The sequence below is a fragment of the Cololabis saira genome, chromosome 8 (assembly GCF_033807715.1).
Source record: "Cololabis saira isolate AMF1-May2022 chromosome 8, fColSai1.1, whole genome shotgun sequence".
In the NCBI taxonomy this organism is placed as follows: Eukaryota; Metazoa; Chordata; class Actinopteri; order Beloniformes; family Belonidae; genus Cololabis; species Cololabis saira.
Window position 1 is genome coordinate 34684719 of NC_084594.1, and position 21111 is coordinate 34705829.

General features: G+C 38.7%; 1 protein-coding gene across 1 annotated transcript in view; it reads right to left on the minus strand.

Moving 5' to 3' along the window:
* The window catches only part of suclg2 (succinate-CoA ligase GDP-forming subunit beta), a 136328-nt gene that overhangs the window by 14456 nt on the left and 100761 nt on the right, over positions 1–21111 (minus strand). Inside the window, exon 10 of the mRNA XM_061727865.1 lies at positions 170–290. Coding sequence (XP_061583849.1) covers positions 170–290 — 121 coding nt within the window. The remainder of the gene's footprint in view (positions 1–169; positions 291–21111) is intronic.

The window sequence follows — 21111 nt, forward strand, 5'->3', positions numbered from 1 at the left end:
CTTTCATTACAGGCGTGATGGAGATCAATATGCCGCATTTCAAAGAGGGGGGGGGGGGGGGGGGGGGGCAGTGCACATTGTTACACTGTAAAAGTGGCAGTGTCCACTTGGAGCAACTTACTAAGAGGGTGAGAGAGGTGAAACATATTTGTTTGTGTGCATTTTATACCTTCAAGCCTGACAACCAGCGGTACCTTGAGCTCCAGCTCTCGGCAGGCTTTAGTGATGCCATTGGCAATGATGGCACAGTTGACGATGCCCCCAAAGATGTTGACCAGGATGGCCTCAACCTGTGAAAGAAGAAAATGACTTAAACTGGTGGAGACTTAGAAGCAGGATTTACTACATATTTCTATCATTACCATCCGTGTGCAATGGCAGAGAAAAGTAACACTGTAACACATGTTCAATACATATGTAAATAAGTTCACTAACTGCTGCTACATGATCTTTCCAATGTCAACAACATTTCATACGCTGTGAATAAAGCAGCAGGCAAAAAACTCCAAATAAAGAGAAGCAGTGAAATGACCAGCAATAAAAAGAATCTGTGACAAAAAGGGGATGTTCTTACTCTTACTTCACCTGAACTACTCCAAACAAACTTGTATGTTTTGAACAGCAAGTTGTGCAAAATCATCTCATCATTCTCAAGTTTACTTTAACTTCCTTGAAAGTTCTTTTTAGAGACAATATCTTTCTCACAAAATGAGCAACTTGTATCAATAAGAAGAGAAGCGTGGCAGCAAGTGTAGCGTGCATGTGTGCGTTGGTGTGTGCATGCGTGCATGTGTATGTGATTACACAAACAATCTTGCACTTGGTAATTACCCTGGCTAGCTCAGTGGAAAAGTACACTTAGAGCACACAGGATTAATCCTCCATGTTTGTTTATAATCACTGCTAATCTGTTAGCGCCGATTTGGATGAGGAGCTTGTGGGGGTGTGTGTGCGTGTAAGTGTGCGTGTTGTGAATGTGTATGTTTTCAGTGTGTGGTAATGCTGTTTACATCAAGAGAAGATCAAGGGCTTGGATAGCTATCAGAGTGACAGCCATGGCATTGTCCTCGACATGCTATCCAAAGGAGCATCTCCTGCTGAACAGCAGGAAATGACACAGGAGCCAGAGAGCGCTCCAACCAAACACAGATGTAGGCAGAAGCATTAAGACTAATGCAGGAAATGGAGCAAGTTGCTGGGACACTCAAAGAAACATTTCATTCTGATTAGGTTCATTATGCAGAGATGGGACCAGGCAAAACTAAAATAAAACAAACAAAAGCAAAAAAAAAGCAAAGGGGGGGGGTAGGAAAGCTAAGAGTAGAATAAAATCATAAATTAACATGACTCAGATGTTCCTGTACAGGAAATTCAAAGGAAATATTTCAAAAAACGGCATGATGAGTCCATCTCAATGAGGTAGAATGCTTTCAAAAATGTCCTCCATTTTTTTAGGCTTTTGCCAAATTATGAGTCTGAAAGGTTTGACAATTAACTAAAGTGTATTACATGTTCTAGAATAATTCGGACCAATAAGAAAACACATACAGAAATTAACGTTTGAAATGGATCAAAACATTTAATCAGATATTGTTCAAAATTCTTGCATAATGTGTGTTTTTGATCGACTTCAAATGACTACTACTATATATGATTATGGTAAATATATCTGATTATTAATGATTTCATAAATGTTATTGCTAATTTATTATATTTGTCAATACGGCATACATTCTATTCTGCAAGCAATATTTTTCCAGTGCATAACAATATTTCTCATACATTAGCCTCAACTCGCAGATCTTTTTGTCAAGAGTGTACTACAGTTCAAATACTTAGCTTTGTCTCTTATGTCTCACACCTTGTTTTAATATTTTGCTGTTTGTAGCAAGGCTAGTGCTACGGGGGCCCGACCGACAGGATTGAGAGGACACAGAGTTTAGTGCAGAACCCTTTTTATTAACACCGCCACACGCCCAGGACACAGTGCACAAGCACCTCACACCAGCCGCACCTCACGATCAGCAGATCCCTTATAAGGCTGGCAGGGTGGAGAGGCTGACGGGCCACACCTGTGTCCCATCAGCCTGAGTAGCTGCAGCTGCTCCACCCTGCCACACTGTTGTATCATAAGTTCCTCCTCACTTTGTGCAATAATTTTCATCTCGGTTTAGGGAAAATCTAAATTCAGTATTGGGATAGGAATAATTTGCATTAGAAAAAATTAACTATGTTAAAAAAAAACAAGCAACAAAAAAACCCAGCTTCAAATGTCTATTAATCGAGTGTTGTAGACGGAGAAGAAACTGCCTGAGAGATAATGCAGCATTTCAGTTCGTCAGCTAAAGATGGTCTCTTAACCTCTTGTGAGTCTGAAATCCAAAATCAAAAAAAAAAAGTTTAAAAAAAAAAAGTTGAGATGGCAGCATTTTAGCACTGAAAAGAAGTTAGAAATGTAATTTATGTTATTTCACATGCTGTGAACAGATACTGTAAATCTATTCACAACTGGTACAAAAGGCAAGAGCGGTATCCATGAAAGGCTTTATGGAGCTAAAGTGAGCAGAGGACCTTCTTTTGTCGATAAATTGATATGAAACTTATTGACATTTTAAAACACAATGTTCATAATAGAATTACTCGCTTCTTTCTTCTTCTATAATGCATAATATAATTAAAACATTCTGGAAATCTGGAGGGATTTCAATATGTAAAGGGCAATAACACATGCCTAAGTTGGACATCCTTGATCTCTGATCCCTCAGACAGCCCTGCATCAACGGCTGATATAATCACGCGGGGAAACGACTGCAGTGGAAACCTTCTGTCAAGCATTACAATACAGTCTTATTTATGAATGCCATTTAAAATTTCACTGTGCAAAAAAGAAACTGTGTGGTATGGATGTGTTTAGGCTTATTCTGTTGTACATTTTAAAACGTGTTTCCAGGAAGAATGGAACATCACAACACCTGAGATATTTAATAATTTCTTATCCTGTAATTAATTTCCCTTCAGGGATAAATACATTATTTTGTGTTGCAGCCCTGATATGCAAAAATAGCTGCAAATGAAATGAACCTGGAAAAATCATGGGGTGTATGTGTGCATACTGTCTGCCATGAGAAAAGATCAAGTAAATGTTGGGATCACTGCTGTTTTAGGGTGGCACATTTCATATTCTTAGCAGCATTTTCATGTTCTACTATACAAATCTTTACCATTCTAGGCAGCTGGGGCCCGCAGCATTGCTATGACTGGTGCTTCCACCATTTGGAAACACATTTAAAAAGAAGCATGAATAAAAGCTAAAATACAATCTGCCATATTCCTAAGATTTAATTTATGTCCATACATTTGTAAAGTTTTACCTGACCAAGAAAGATGCGCCAAAGATTTAAAAGGAGAAGCTTTGTAGTTAGCCATGTATAATATGAATAAAGTAAATCATATTATACACAAAACACTAAATAAAATATAAAAGTAACCTTGAAAATTAGAATTGAGTTACTTATCATTAATGTATTTCATCAGTTGAGTGGTCACACACACACACACACACACACACACACACACACACACACACACACACACACACACACACACACACACACACACACACACACACACACACACACACACACACACACACACACACACACACACACACACACACACACACACACACACACACACACACACACACACACACACACACACACACACACACACACACACACACACACACACACCACTGGGGGGCAGCAGAGAATTAGATCCAATTTGAAGCATAAAGTAGAAGGACTCCATTCTCCAGCAATATACAACCCATTTTTCACTCTGTCTCTTTTGGGAAGAAACATATTTTTATCCATTCACACATCTCTTATTGACAAGATGTATATTAATGATGCATAAGACATGATTTATGTAGCTTGGCACAAATGTAATTGTAGTTTATAGAAATGAATGTCGGAAGAACTCTGCTGCAACTTTGTTTTATGATTCCTGCTGGTCTTTGGTTTACAAGAACATACAACCTACAAAACATTGTTTTCCCCTAAGAAAGAAATAACTACAAAGAAGTGTGGGTGGGTGATCAATCAACTTTTCATTTAAATCAATGTCTTTTTTTTCAAAAGATATATACAATCAGCCAATATCAATTGTAATAATATAGTGTTATACCACATTAGATAACCTTCTTTCCCTATAAAGTCAGGCCAGTGTGTTTATAAGTCCTGCTCATTGTTGGTAACGTGGCGACTTTGGCGACAGTGACGCAAAGTTACCTGTTGGAGAAACCTTGGCTTCGTTTTGATCTAAGAGGATTACCACGGAACAGCACAGACATTTGCCTCCACCTCACCGCAGATGTCAACTAACTTTAATTTCCTTTTATATGTACACAAAGCTGAAATCATGAAGAGACCAACTATCCAAAGACAAAGACTGCACCTACATCTTTGTGGTGTGTTCTGGTACATCTCACAAATGACTACGAGATTTCAAGAAGACCTGGAAAAAGTGTATTTAAATGGTAGAAACATTTTCTTTTAAACAAAAATAAGTGATTAAAGTTTTTTTGTTTTGTTGTTTTTCGAGTTTTGCCACTGAAATTACATTTTTATTACTACGGAAACAGTCAAGTACGCCAAAAGGTACCCTTACCTTAACACGTATATAGAAAGTATACACATAAACCCTGTTTGCTATCAGGTTTCTTTTTCTCTTTTTTGGGGGGCCATATTACCCAGCTCTACAAAAAAGCAAACATCTGAACCAGACTATAAACAGCAAATAACCACTTTACAATCCCCTCAAGAGATACTTTGATGTGGGCAGAGGTAACAGCTTTCCACTGAAAACACTCCGCCAATGATGGCACAAAAGAAAAGACAAAAATTCCTCCATCAAATACATTTTTAAACAATGTTGTTTCCTAGATCATCTCACAAATTCAGATAAATATATTATCAAAACAAACAAACTATATACATTCATGAACAAAAGAAAGTACAACTTCTGTCATTTCAAATGTTCTATTCAACACAAAAAGATTAATACAAAAAAAATATTTTCTTGGTATTAAAATGAGGTACATAGCACCTCAGATGACCAATAATACATTATGTATTATTGTGCTGTTATTATTCTTGTAAGATGTGTGCCTCTAAAAAATACTAAGACAAATATTTACATAATAAGCAGTAGATTTTCTGTTGCCCTGACACATAAAAACCATAGAACTGAAAAGGGGCATACTTTCTTTTTTTATGAATGCATGTCTTTGTTAAGGATGTTGTCCTTTTATTTACATACCTACTTCAAAATATTTGCTTCTTTTCAGCAGATTAGTAGTTTGTGAATGGTTAAAATATTCTAATGAGCCTACAAAAAAAAAAAAAAAACTGGAGGCAAGTTTAGGTTATTTTTTGCCTTCTCCCATCATAATTGTCTCTACTCAGACTCTCAGCATCACCGTAAACCAGCTGTATGGTATGAAATAGCACTCCAAGCCTTAAGCCCCGAAAAATCTTAAAAAATAAAAAAAAAAATCACAAAAGCATTTTACGTCCTGTAAAAGGACGGTCTCTTTCCTTTAAAGTTTCATTTCAGGTGAGCCAAGGTGGCAGCCGGGTATATCGTTTCATCAGAGCTAAGCATAAAAGCATCAGGTAATGTATAACATACCAGCCCACTCTTTTTTTCCCAGGCAGATTTAAGAGATGAGATGGTTTCTTCAACCTTGGTGCCTGTGAAATGATTCAATTTTTTTGGGAAATAGGATCATTGTTGGCAGCATTCTGATATCTTGCAAAAGCTCCTTTTGTGTCAAAGTCAAAAAAGGGCCTTCACAGAAGAAACTGGCTCTTTTACTTGCCATTATACTTCCTCTAACTGCATTTCAGTCAAAAAAAGAAAGAAATGTAAACAAGACAATTTGATGTGCCCATAAGAACCTCTGCTTCCGTCTGTGAGCCTTCATGAAAACAATCTTGGACACACATTTGACAAAAATGCAAGCACTGTGATGGGCAAGACATGTCTCAGTGTTATAGATCAACTGTCATCTGTATTGACTGAAATATGAGATAACGGTGGAAAGCAACATTGTACTGTCAGGAAGTCCTCAAACTAACTTTTGAAAGGCGGTTACTGGACGTACATGAAGGTGATGCTCTTTTCTCCTCCAAATTCTAATCCAAGAGACAACAAATTCATTGTAATTCTTCTCATTATGCAAGACTCCATCTCATGAGTGGTGCATATTTTGCTGAATTATCACAAAAAAACACAATTTCATGCTCATAGCCCTGTAAGGCACTGTAAATCTCTCTGTAAAAAAGAAAGAAGAAGAATTTTGTTTCCTTTGTACCAGAAAGCTGAGTATAAAAAGGCAGGGCTGGAGATGGGTGTGTGTGTTTCTTTGTGGCCTATTAAGGGCTATTGTTCTGTGTTATCTACTCAAGACAGCTTGTACAGTCATCGCCTGCTCTGGCAATGGTTATTTATTTTGTTTTCAATCTGCTGGGGGCCTAGCGCTCTGCCTTGTGGCCATAGGTTAACATACACAGCTTCCAAAATCAAGCCTTGCTTGCTGGTTCTAATCATATGCCTTCATGTAGCAGCAGTGAAGTGGGTGAGGAACAACTGAGTGGCTTCTTTTCATGGTCAAGTAAAAATGGGTTACCTTTAAAAGTCAATGGGGGCTGCATGTCAGAGATTCTACTTGTCAAGTTTCATGCAAAGACAAAAACTACTACTTGAATCCAACTTTTCGCTCAGATAAGAAATGTAATAAAGATTCAAGTATGCCAATCTTTCATGGGACATTTAATACTTAAGAGTGTCAATTCTGTTTCATCGAAGACCTATTTTGCCTGTGCAAATCTATTTTTTTTACAGAGAATAGAGAGAATGATATAAAGACCAGCTGAGGGAAAAGAAGGTCTTGTAGTTTGAAAGTGAGGTGAAGTGAAACAGATGGAAGATGAGAAATGGAGAAGAAAAGGAACAGAGAGATGTGATGGGAAGTGGTGCGGGCCCTGGTTTCTATTGAAGACTAGGATTGGCCCTGGCAAGGAGGGATAAGAGGAAAATAATTATCCGGCCTGCTGAAGCATGACAGCCCCTTCTTGGGACTGCAGAAAGACAGAATGAGCATCATGTCAAATCTTTGCCATGCCACTGGCATAGATCTCTTTTGACAGACAATGGTGTCTGAAGTTTCAGCGGATGATTTGAGAGAAAAAAAAAAAGAAAAAGAAACCCGAACAAAACTGGTAGTCTACTTGATCCACATTGATAACTGAACTTATCCTACCATCCACAGACACAGACAGTTGACAGATTAAATGAAAAACCTACATCAGACATTTCCCCTTTACCCATGAACTGGAACCCTGAAATACAGTATTTTCAACTATATGCTGTATGCAAGAATGCCAATCCCCAAATCAGTTGGACTGGATACTCTCCAGAGTTTAATCAACCAGGTCTCTGAAAAAATGAGCAAGTGAACTCACATTGAGAGACTGCAGCCCTAACATAGTTCTTTGACAACACCAGCATGAAACTGGTATAACAAAACATCCTATGAGAGAAATCAAATATAATTTAGTGCTATGACGGAGGCTAAAAGGTCTGGCTGGACAGACCGTTTTGGGACATTTTGCAAATCATTAGACAAGCTCCACCTATAAGGGGGTTAAGAAGGGATCTTGTGACCTTTCGAACAGTGAATGACCGCTCAACCAGCCATGGACACATACTGTATGGAATTGCTTTTCAGAGAACAAAACATGGGGATTGTAATTCCTGACCCCTCAGGCAGTACCGTCTTACAACCTCAATCCTACTTTGTATTAATAAGCTTTGCCCACATCTACATCCTTAAGTCTTCGTGCAGGGCTATCTACAACCTCCACTGCCTCATTATTTTTCTCAGAAGTGCAACCAGTACTTCTGCCAGTAAGGCTTTTCTTCCACGCCAAAGGACTTAAGAGGTACTACGGAAGCAGGGAAAGGACTTAAAAAAGACAAATTCTTGGAGATGGCCTTTTTTCTTGAAATGTCTAATGACTGAGTAGCAATGCTGAAGGCCTGTGACATTTTGTCCCATGGCCCTGTTTGACCAACCATTCTGACCATATTCCTATAACATAAATTAAGCAGCAGTCTTTCTGCACTGCTTTTCTATCAGGCTTTACACTGAGGTTGAGTGGAAATAAAGCATAGCCTACATGTAAAAGAAACAATAAATGAGTGTGCGTACAGAAGTGGACAAATCTTTTGGTACCATTCTATTAAAAAATCATCACCGTGGTCATTGAAATAACCTGAAATTGAAAAATGTAATAATAATTTACAAAAAAAAACTAATGAAAATCAAACATTGCTTTTTAATTGCAGTTCAACAAAATCTTTAAAATAAATAAATAAGCCAACTAATGAAATTGGCTTGGTCAAATTAGTTTGTGCCCTAAGCTTAATATTTGGCTGCACAACCTTAAGAAGCAATCACTGCAATCAAGCAATTTCTGCAAGCCTCAGTGAGACTTCAAGACCTAAACTACAGACAGGTATTTTGGCCCACAGACTGCTCCAGCTGTCTCAGGTGTGAAGGCGGGCTTCTCCAGACTGCATGTTTCGGCTTTTTTCAGAGATATCCAATAAGATTTCAATCAGGGATCATAAAATGTCACTTCAGGTTAGTCCAATGTTCAATCTTAGCTATTCTTAGGGATTGTTAGCTTTGTGCTCTGGGTCATTTTCCGGTCATTATGACTTGGAACTGAGACCAAGCTTTCTGAAACTGGCCAGCACCTTTCTGTCCGGAAAGCCTTGAGATTTCCTTGTACCTGCACAGATTTTAAGACACCTTTTGGCAGATGCAACAAAGCAGCCCCAGAACATAACCGATAACCTCCTCCATGTTTAATGTTAGGTACAGTTTTTTTTTCCTATTCAATTCTATTTTATTACCATTATTACTACCATTGCACCAGTTTTGTCTCATCTCCCAAAAGCATATTCTCCCAGAAGCTTTGTAGCATGTCAATATGCATTTTGCGAACTTCCAGAGTGGCGCTTTAATGATTTGCTATCAACAGTGGAGGAGCCAAAGTTATCCACTTTGGCTCAAACAGCAATGAATGCTGTGAGCTTCAATTTGTGGTCAATTTACCTCTTGTGACAATGACAAGGAGGCAACAGTACAGTGGACCCTAAATTTCTGAATGGAATTTGCAACTGTTGTCAGAAGAGGATGGATATGGTCGTATCGTGTCTACGTTTACATGCTTGTCTATAATTTTCTTTCTGGTCTATTTGCACAACTCTCTCCTTTGTTTTTCTCATCCATGTTCAGTATACTGAGCACCATGATCCCAAACAGCAGAGTGATGACTTTTCACCCCCTTGAACCGGCAGACTGAAAGCAAGATTGAAGACACAAGTGTCGCTAATCACCTGCCACATTTAAGTTTCACAATACGTCAAAATGGTCAAATTATATTCAACCTCTTCTAAGGGTAACTCATTTGTCTTGGCCAGTTTCATTGATGTTTTTTATGACTGTTGAAAACACAGATCAAAAGCAGTGTTTTCAATTGTTGATTTTCAGATAGTTATTATCTATTATTTCTTTTGCCAGTTTCAAGTTATTACAGTGACCATTATGGATTTTCTTTCTTTACCAACAAATTTGTCCATATGTCTAACAACCCTGTAAAAGCATTGCACTGACTGCAAGAACAATGCACTGACAGATGTGTTATGGTTGGTGGAGTGGGGTTTAAGTCTGAAACTAAACCTTAAAAAAAAGACACACACAAAAAACTCAAACAATCACAGATGGCAAGGTGGATACACTAACAATTTCTGGGCGACTAATGGTTACAATTTGAGTATAATGACTGGTCTGGACCAAATAGGGAAAGATCTGTTCCATTCAGAGCCAGTTGGTGTTGACAGTTGGGAGATAAAAATCATACACTAGAGCATGTGGTGTTACAATTTTGTTTCTGATTAAGTCACTGCCAACCATTCCCATAAACGCTATTTTTAAAAATGTCTGACAGGTGTGAGAGGGACAAATATCACAAATTAAACAAACACCCTCTAATATGGCAAGCACACAAAAATAAAAAATGTATTGGGACTGTGAGATTTGCCGGTGAAAAGAGGTAAACAGGCAAGTGGGAACTAGTTTTGATATTGTATCATTAAAAAATAAAATAGACTACTCAAGGTTTTTTGTAATTGTACATAGACCAACGTGCAACACATGGGAATGATGCCTGACATATTCTTGTCTATATTACTATTGCTGAGATTTTTCTAATTTTTTTTTTTTAAAAGATTACTAGAAAAAAGCCTTTTCTGTTTTGTTCCAAAAGTTCACTTGTTAACTTCCATTTGTTGCATAAAAGTAAAATCATTTTTCACAGCCCCAATATCTTATTAGAATCTCTTAACTATATATTTATTTAAACCATAGAGAATTATTTTACATCCCCTCACACAAGGCGATCTCAGTCAAGACTGTTCTCTGGGGTTGTTGCTCAATGGTGGAAAAAGTTACCTGTGGTCACAAGAGCAGAGTCATTCCTCTATACGTTCAAGGAGTTGTTGAAAACTGTACCTTCTGAACTCTGCTCCTCTAGTAACTTTCCCAGCTGCACTTGAACGTCATATGTTGAATGCGAATGTCTAAGTGGCGCTTCGATTAACTTATTTAGATATAGTTTTTTCTACACCTACTTTGTGGTCTACTATATTACTGTGGCATGATTGCTGTCCTCTGTTGTAAGTCGCTTTGGATTAAAGCGTCTGCTAAATGTGATGTACTGTAAACACAGAGTAGGCTACAATGTTAACAAGCTTAAGATGCAATATTCAGATACAAATATTTCCATGTTAGAGACCAAGTCCATACATGAAAGAGTTTCCCTTTAAGCTTATGTCTTGAATTACATTTAAATACTGTGTGGGAAGGGCTGCAGATAACTTTTACACACACAGCCAAGTTTAATGACATAATATAATGACAATTTGCATTTTACTATAATGTTATGAGGAGTGATCAGTTCAACTGCAATTAATTGCAGAAAAAGTCTTTCTTTTCCTTGAAAATTTATTTCATCCCCCAAAAAAACATTTTGACTGCATTTCAGCGCTGCTACAAAAAGGACCAGCTAACATAATTTCAATGATACAGTTGTGGGTGTTGAGAAGGACAAGGCTGGAGATCAATTTGTCATGACAGAGTAAGAATAATAGACTGGACACTTTAAGAGGATGGTGCTTGACATCATTGTTCTTCTTCTGTTAACCATGGTTACCTGCAAGGAAATATGTGCAGTCATCATTGCATTGCACAAAAAGGACCTAACAGGGAAGTATATAGCAGCTAGTCAACCATCTATCGGATTATGGGTGGTTCAAATAGTTGCCAAACAGGCTCCAGGGCGCCCAAGAAAGTTGTTTCAGCTGCGGGATCGGGCCGCCACCAGTGCATCTGGATGCACAGTGAGACAAAGACTTTTGGAGGAAGGCTTGGTGTGAAGAAGGGCAGCAAAGAAGCCACTATCTCCATAAAAAAAAATAAAAATAAAAAAAATCAGGGACAGACTGATATTCTGCAAAAGGTACAGGGATTGGACTGCTGAGAACTGGGGAAAAGTCATTTTCACCAATGAATCCCCTTTCTGATTGTTGGGTGCATCTGGAAGAAAGTTTGTTCGGAGAAGACGAGGTGAGCGCTACCATCAGTCCTGCCTCGTGCCAACAGTAAAGCATCCTGAGGCCATTCTTGTGTGGGGTTGCTTCTCAGTCAAGGGAGTGGGATTTCTCACAATCTTGCCTAAAAACAATCGAATGAATAAAGAATGGTGCCAGAACGTCCTCCGACAGCAACTTCTCTTAGAGTAGTTTGGTGATGAACAATGCCTTTCCAGCATGATGGAGCACCTTGCCATAAATGCAAATGTGGTAACTAAATGGCTCAGGGTGCAAAACATAAATATTTTGGGTCCATGGCCAGGAAACTCCCCAGAACTTAATCCCATTGAGAACTTGTGGTCAATCCTCAAGAGGAGGGTGGACAAACAAAAACCCACACACATTGATTATGCAATAATGGACTGCCATTAGTCAGGATTTGGTCCAGAAGTTGATTGACAGCATGCCAGGGACAATTGCAGAGCTCTTGCAAAAGAACGGTCAACACTGCAAATATTGACGTGTTGCATGAACTCAGTGTCATCATCATCATCATCATCATCATCAGCAGTCACTCGTAGTCGAGTATGACTGTCCTCCCTCTTGGTCCTTGTGGGTCTTCAGGTGGGCGAAAAGGCATATTCTGGACCCGATTATTCTTGGGTGTGTGCAGGGGGATGTAGTGGTGGTGGGTTTGGGTTGGTTCTGCTTGGCCAATGTTCTCTCCTTTCTGAGTCTGTGCTTCTCGTGTGCAGCATGGGAGAGGTCAGCGTTGTATTGCGCCGCGCCCTCACGGACAAGATTCCTCCAGGCGACTCTGTCCTTTGCCGTGTGTTCCCAGGTCTTAAGATCTATGTGGCACTTGTTCAGGTTGGAAGAAGGTATGGAAAAGTGGTCCACATTTTCTAGTCTAATGTTATTAATGGAGATGTTCGGGTGTAGGACAGGCGTACGGTCTGTAATTGTCGATAAAAGCTTTTGATACTTATGAAATGCTTGTAATTATATTTCAATATACCATAGAAACATCTGACAAAAACACCTACAAACCCTGAAGCAGCAGACTTTGTGAAAATGTAATATTTCAGTCATTCTCAAAACTTTTGGCCACTCCTTTGTGTGTGTGTGTGTGTGTGTGTGTGTGTATACCTACATACATACGCACACACGCACACACACACCAATTTATATATACAATTGGTAGGAGTTATATACGATGAGGATTTGTCATTGAAACCACATATTCATTAAGTTTGTAAGACAGCATTTTTTCATCTTCTTAATATTGCAAATATTTAGGCTAATTAACTATATATATTTTAATTCAGAACATGAAGGAGATGATTTCATGCTTCCCTTTGTTTGGGACATGGTCGCAGTGTGCTTGGCCGGGTCGGGTCCGCTGCCACATGCCATCAGGGTGTGGGCGTGGTTGGCCTGCCGGACCCGACAGCTCTGGTGGGCGTGCTGCGTATGCTGGCTGTCAAATCCTGCTGGCTGACATGCCACATGCCGTCAATGAGATGCTTCTGGAGAAGACAACAGCTGAGGGCGTAGGTTCTTTTTCTGCAGCACTTTAGCTTGCAGCACTTTAGCTTGCAGCACTAAGTTTCCTTTTTTGATTACTTCCTTTATACAGCTAAGACATAGCAACAGAGGAAAAAGTAATTGTTACAGACATTGCAGTAACCTATCCATTCTACCCAACCTGAAACCAACGAAGAAGTAAAAGTAGAAATAAAAACGGAAATTAAGGAGAGAAAATCTACTAATCAAAATGCAAAAAACATTATATATTCCTACACCGCATGCAAAAATAAAGTAGGCTATGATAATGAGGCACTGTGCTGATTGGCTGCCTGAATGACGTGATACACCGCTACGAAAAAATGGCGGAAGCTCCGGCCGGCGGAGTTAGTTGTGGGCGTGGTTTCACGCATCGGAGGCCAACCGATGTAAATCGTGCCCGTCTTTACATAACGACGGGAGCAGAATCTGAACGGCTCGTAGAAGCCACATCAGACTGGATGGCTCATCCGTACAGACGCTGCAGAATTTGGTTGCTTTCCTCCTTCTCTGAGTTGGCAGGCTGAGGGGAGACCACTTTATATATGTTAAAGCAAGAAAAAAACGTGTTTTTCATAATAGGTCCACTTTAATATACCAATACCTTTCAATTCAGAACATGAATATATATATACATATATACATATACATATATACATATATATATACATATACATATATACATATATATATACATATACATATATACATATATATATATATATATACACAGTATATATATGTTATATTTATATCACCCAGCCCTATGTTAGCATGAGGCCAGTCTATCTGTCAAAGGAATTCTCTCATGTCATCGTGATCGTAACATATATTTCCCTCTCTGCTCATGCTGGCATGGCCTGTATGGTTCACAAACACACTGCAAACAACATCCACAGGCTCTCTGGCGGCTTCAGTCATGCCTCTCCACCCTCCATCCTGTTTACATTAATGCAGTATGTCACCTGTCATGCCATACACAACCAAACACTGGACCTACTGTATATTTTGCAAACATTAAGAAAGTATAATACTCTTCACCCCTTACCCCAGCAGGGGTATTTGGCCATATATATCTGGTGCACTTCCTGCCTATGTAAGTATCTGCCATGGATAGATAATCAGCTGTGACTTGCGCAGAAAAAAAATAAAATAAACAGTCTGAGGAGCCAGAAGAAGATTTGAAGGAACATGATCAGACAATTATTTATTACGTTTTCTCACAGGAGGAGGACTGGCAGTTTTACTAACTGCATAACAGACAACATTAATTTCTGTTTGTAGAATACCATCCCTATGAGGACTGTACAGTATTTTTTACAAAAGGCAAACCATTGATCACTCTTGAAATAAAGACTCTCCTCAAGGACAAAAGGAAAACCCTCAGGACGAGGTGGAGGAGAGGAGCTGAGGAGGGAGATCATGGAAGAAAAATACATTTACAGGAAGAGGATAGAGGACCAGATGCAGTAGAACACCACAAATGTAGTCTGGAAAGACCTTAAAAATAATTTCCGTTACACAGAAAACAACTAATTCAGGTCTTTCCTGTCTGCTGCTGTCATACTTTTAAACCAAGCCCGGTCCCAGTTACACCAACAATTAGTCAGACTAAATGGCCCAAGGACACACATTTATCTGCACCCACCTGTTTGTTTGCACTATTTAGTCACACTTTAATATTGGTGCTTGCAAATCACCAATGAATAAAGAAGAACCTGAAGCAGAAGCAAACAACTAGAATGATGAAATAAACATGAAAACAGCTAAACTGGTTGTTGCATTTAAGCGTTGGTGGTAGTGAATTAGAAGAGGAGACTTTAACTCAAAAGGGACATCAAGAATGCTGAACATCACCAGCTGCCTACATCCCAATCAGCACCAAATCAACACCATGCCGTTTTGGGGGCCACACTGAGGCCCCGTTTACACGTAGCAAAAACGTAGTGATGTTTTCATGCGTTTTGGCCGTTCATTTACACGAAAACGAAGCTCAAAGTCACCAACAACTATCATTTCTGAAAACTCCGGCCAAAGTGGAGATTTGCAAAAACTGTCTTCACGTTTGCTTTTAAACGGAGGAAAACAGACATTTAGGCTTCAGAACGTCACATTATGCAACAGAAACGTCACCAGCGTCATGTGTGCGGCTTGTGTGTACAATCTGTTTGGCCACCGTCAATATTTTCTTGTATTTTACCCGTTTTATATTCTAAAGTCACACTTAAAAGTAACTCCACTTCTCCGTCACTCCAAACGAAAGACTCTCGTTCAATCTTGGAAGTAACTGGAAGTTACTCGTGTCATTTGTTGACGTTTTTTCCCAGGATTGCAATTGGCTAGCAGGACTTTTTGCTTCTCGTTACACTGCCCCCTGTAGGTTTGGTTTGGCAGCTCATAGCACCTTAACAACGTATTTATGCGGGTTCGTGTAAATTATGCTATTTTTCAAAACGTAGAGGGGGAAATATCCGTTTTTGTAAATACCTGGCTATGAGTAAACGTGGCCTGAGGTACATTTACCTACATTTGGCATCAAAATGTCTTGTTGTGGGGCTGTTCCCTGTAATGGAGATACACCAACTGTTGAGGTCCAGTAAAATTACTACAAACACCTGCTAATTAAAACTTATGAAGACAGAATATCCTTTTGTGGTTTTTATAGAGGGCACTGTGGCAGAAAAGACTGGACCAGCTGCAGCCACTCTTCATATTAACCATCTCTGGTCTCAGCTGCTGCTACTGCGGCTGTGACCAGATTGGGACTTGGAGACCAGTACAAAGAGTGCATGGATTTCAGCGTAAATCCGTGTGTGGAATTCTTGCGATGGAAAATTCAGATGTTCACAACTGTGCGTACGGCCTAATCCACGCACGTTTCTTTGAACATCACAATCGATGTGGAATTGAGCGTATATGCGGGAGCACGACACTCCGCCCTGTCTCCTTCCTCAAGTAGAACCATTTGAATATGATAATGAGGATAAATATCCATTAAAAAACGCTCATCCTAATAGGGAACTTGGAAAAACAAGTAAAACAAATAAAAAATAAAAACATTGGCCGTGAGCTGGAGACACTTCTGTCAGAAGTTGAGGCCTGGAAAAATAATTTATCTGGGGGCATTTCTTCCGATTTAAGCTGCATTGCATTATGGGTATTTTTGTTTCAAGTGAGGTGAACCAATACTGAGCAGTGACAAAACACCACTTGTACACCACTGACTGGAAAGAGAATTGTAACAGGAATCGCCATAGGATATATGCCAGGACCAAATACATTGTACCATTTTGAAAAATAAAATGAAAGCCATCAGCAGCAGCTGTTCCTTTGTACTGACAATATATTTTAAAACCTGACCTTTGTAAATCCACACCATAGTTAGTTCTGAGTTTGGTGGCAGATGAGAGTCATGATAATGAGAGAGCTGAACAGAAAGGCAAAACTGTTGATTTACCAGTCAATCTTCGGTCCATCCCTCACCTATAGCCGTCAGCTACTGTAGGGGCACCGACCGAAAGAATGAGTTAAACCAGTTTGCCCAATGAGCTTCCTTCAGTGGGTGTCTGGGCTCACCCTTAGAGAAAGATTGAGGGGCTAGACTCACTTCCCTTTCTGTTGAAAGGAGCTAGTTGAGGTAGTTTGGGCATTTCGTCAAGATAAGTTCCAGCTGAGGCGTATTAGACATGGCTTTGCAGCAGATCCAAGAATCACTGGAGAAATTACACAGTATGTCTTTGTTGGCATAAAAGTACTGTATTTGAGTTGATTGAAGTTTGATAAAAAGTTTCAAAGATGCATTGGAGAAAGGCTGATTGTGATGATCCAACTTAATTATTTGTAAGAGTGCCAAAATAAAAATGTTTCAAGTAATTACTAAGCTGAATCACTCTGAACCCAAGAATGACGATGATCAGAAGAACCAAGCTTTTTCTAATTTCACCATCACTAACACCCTTTTCATGTCCACAATAAGCTTCATTCCTATATATCCTTTTCAGTGTTTCAGATTTTATCTTGGATTATGCGTCCTCACCTGCACCCAAGTTACAATAAGCGATTATAACTTAAACGCATTGTCGATGACTATACATTGTTTGAATTGGTTGATGCTATTTAAAGAAGGTATGATTTTGTATTGTAATGCATTACATCCAAATGTTTCAGAATGACTGTAACCTTAATGTGAGTGTCAAAAGGAGCACTGGTCTTATTTGACAGAAATCTAGAATATATTTTGTAGTAGAATTTCCTTTTTAACTTTTTTTTTCTTTTCTATGTTTCTTTTCTTTTTCTTTACTACCTCTTTAGGTTTGCTTTTAATTTTTGTCTTGTATTGTATATTATGTGTCGGACCCCAGGAAGAATAGCTGCAGTTTTGCTGCAGCTAATGGGGATCGAAATTAAACTATATAATATAACTATATAACCCAGATGTTAAATGTGCAGGAGTGGACATATATGATGCTGCCGGCAAATTCCAAGCTGTATTAAATTGCACATAAAGATGAGTAACTAATCAGACACAACATGGCAAAGACTTCAAAAGAAGTGCCCACTCTATGAAAACGGTCCCAAATACTGTAATACAATCAGTCATCGTTTACATTATTGTGATTCATTTTTCACCTCTGCACAGTTTTAATTTAAGAGGAGGCATGTGATGCCTCAGAGAAATTAGAATATGTTTGTGAAGATGCATTTGGCAAAGGATATAATCTTACTGTTATTACCGTATCTCAGCGTATGCTGAAGCATATTTTTAACAGTTGGGTAAAACATAAATGTCGAAGCTATTAAAAAGTTCTGCCAAAAAAGCTCTTAGTTTAAAAAATACCATGACTCCTATAATAGACATTTTTCTTCAGCATTGAGTGTGTATACTGTCTGTATGCATTTGCCTTTCAATTCACTTCCTCTTAAAGGTCAGCTTTACAAAATATGCCTCACTACACATCTCCTTAGTGATAGACGGGAGCGCATTAGTATTCATTTGTAACATGGTATTTACTCACTTGTTGAAGGGAATTGAGGGCGTAAAAATCATGTTAACTTACTTACTTGTTGTGAAACGTTCCTGGGGCATGTACATGTAAACACTATTAGGTGGGATGGGAATTTTACTGGGGAATTTCAAGAGCACCCTGTGGCCTAAAATAAACAAACAAATAAATACTGGTAGAAAGAATATTATTAGACTTAAAGAATCTTTATTGGAGGCTTAAAATTGAAAAGCACAACAAATAAAAATGAATTATCATATCATAATTAATTCACTTATCCTAATTATATTCTTCATCATGAACCAATTTAAGTACAAAAAACAGATTCCAGGTTAAATATCTCTGGAATTCTGTACAGCCTTTTAATTTGTATTTTATAAAACTAGTAGAGAGGTCATTCATATTGAACATGGAAAAGGTAAGTGAAGTGATCCAAGGCAATAGAAAATGACTGAGGGGGAGACAATCACCTCTGTGGTGAAAGGAGCCTTTTCACATGTCAGTGAGGGATGTACAACTTGTCTCCAGCTGCTCACCTCGGGGTATCACAATGCCCCTGGACTCCCCCCACGCAACTGCACTCACCAACACACACAATGAAACAATATCAGCACAGTGCAGACAAACCATTTTGTGTGGAATTGGAGTGTACAATTGGAGCCAGCATAGGGCAGGCATATTATTCATTCCCGAAGGGTGTCGTGTCACTGCCGACAGGCAGACATAAATATTCTTCAACCCTTTCACCATGGGTTAATGGCTGTCCATCAGACGGCTGACACATACAGGGCTGCATGGGCCTTACTGCACATGCACACGCTCTGCTTTTTCATTGGAATACCAAGGACATTTATGAAGACTGGAAAAAAAGCTGAAAAGACAAGTAGCCACAGGAAGCAAAAAACAAGCAAACACTTTATTTCAGCTTGTTTACATAAGCAAACCCACGGAGAAGAATATACACCTGCCACCCACACACCTGAGGAATATGCACAAATTAGTATTCTAGAGGCACCCACGTAGATTTGCGTGGATACCTTTTAGCCAAGTCTGAATGATGCTTTACTTAAAAAGATGAACACAGTTCTGTGTCTAGCTGCGCTTAAAGCAAGAATTATTTCATTAGATTGAAGGAATGCATAATGCTATGGGAATGGCATACATAATCACCTCAGAGGCCAGGTACAACAAACCAGCAGCTGAATATGAAAGAGCCAACATTTTCAGCTTTGTTCCTAATGCTGTACGCCCAATCAAAATTAATTTATTTTAATATATGCACACAGAAGGTCAATTATCCAAATGATTTCAGTTCAGACTGCACCTGATTTTGGGAGCCAATGAGGCATCGAAAGGGCAGATGGGTGTGCTTTGCAAGGCAAATCATCACACCAACCTTCTTTCTGTCACCTCCCCATCGTTTACACCTCCAAATGTGCAGGCCATCCACTCACCTTTAATGAAGTGCATTCCACTAACGATAAATAGCTTAATATTTAAATTGGGCAAAAGGGAGTACACCTATAACAATACTGTCAAAACTTACTTAAACTGAAGCTGGTTTTGAGTTTCCCTCGGGATTAATAAAGTATCTACGTATTTATCTAGTTTGACCAAAAGTATTCAAAAGCTAAGAACATTCCATGTGATAATGTTTGAGTATACACTAATTTTGAATAGTTATAACGAGCAACTAGAACAAATATTATTCAAAGTTATAATCTGGTTAAAGGTCTGTAATAACTGGCAAAACTAAGCTGGGTAAACACAAAGCAAAGGCACGAACAAAAAGGTAAATAAATAAATAAACAAACTTGTGCTCTTTGACATGTTAATAGAGAAGGTAAGGCGTTTTACAGAACAACTTCACATGTTTGTACTGTTTCTTCTCAAAATCAATGTGCTAATATAAAAGTTGTAAACAATCGCTGGCATTTGCAGACTGGTATTTCTAAATAGACAGCAGCACTTAAGAACATCACTTCACTTCAAACTGAATTTATAGCCACTGTCTTGAGCAGGATTCATAAATGTCAGTGGGTGATAGGCTTTATTAAATGAGATGCCAACACTCTTTCTAAAATCAGTTTAAAACATTGTGAAAGTCACTTAATAGCACATTCGTTCATAATCATTGACTGCAGGTTTGACAACATTAGTTAAGTTAGTTAGACTTGACTTAACACCAAGTTAAGTCAAGTGATTCTTATCCATGCGGTTCAAGGGATTTAAACTAAATCTTTTGAGGAGCAAACTTCAGTTGGAGGGCTAAGAATGTCTGAATCTCTGGCAAGATGACTACATAATAATATTAAATTGTAAGAAGTGCAAACATTTGTTAGGGACAAAAACGACTTGAATCAAAAGAGTTTAAAATGAAAAAAGAATGTATGTTAAAGCATAATGGCCATTAATGTTAGCTCAGTAGGCCTTATGCCAATGTCAGATTAAAAGTCAATTTTAAGCCTCTTAGAAGCTGGCCCCTGTAATTTTAACTTTGCATGTATAAAAAGGGCTGTTTTCATTAATCTGATATCACTTCCATCTTAAATCCTTACTAAATGACTACAGAATGTCGGCCATACCACTGTCAGGAGACAAAATGTGTAGAAACATACTGTTAACTGATCCAGTTCTGTGGAAGTAAAGGCTATGAACTGTCGTCCTCCTTTTGCGTGTACTGACAGTCAGACATTCAGTAGTCCATTAGTACTTAGGACTTAAGATGGCAGCAACAGGAAGATGATGACAGGTAAGAAAAAAAAAAAGGCCTTTTTATACACCGTTTGGTTTTTGTTTTGGTCCCTAAAAATCA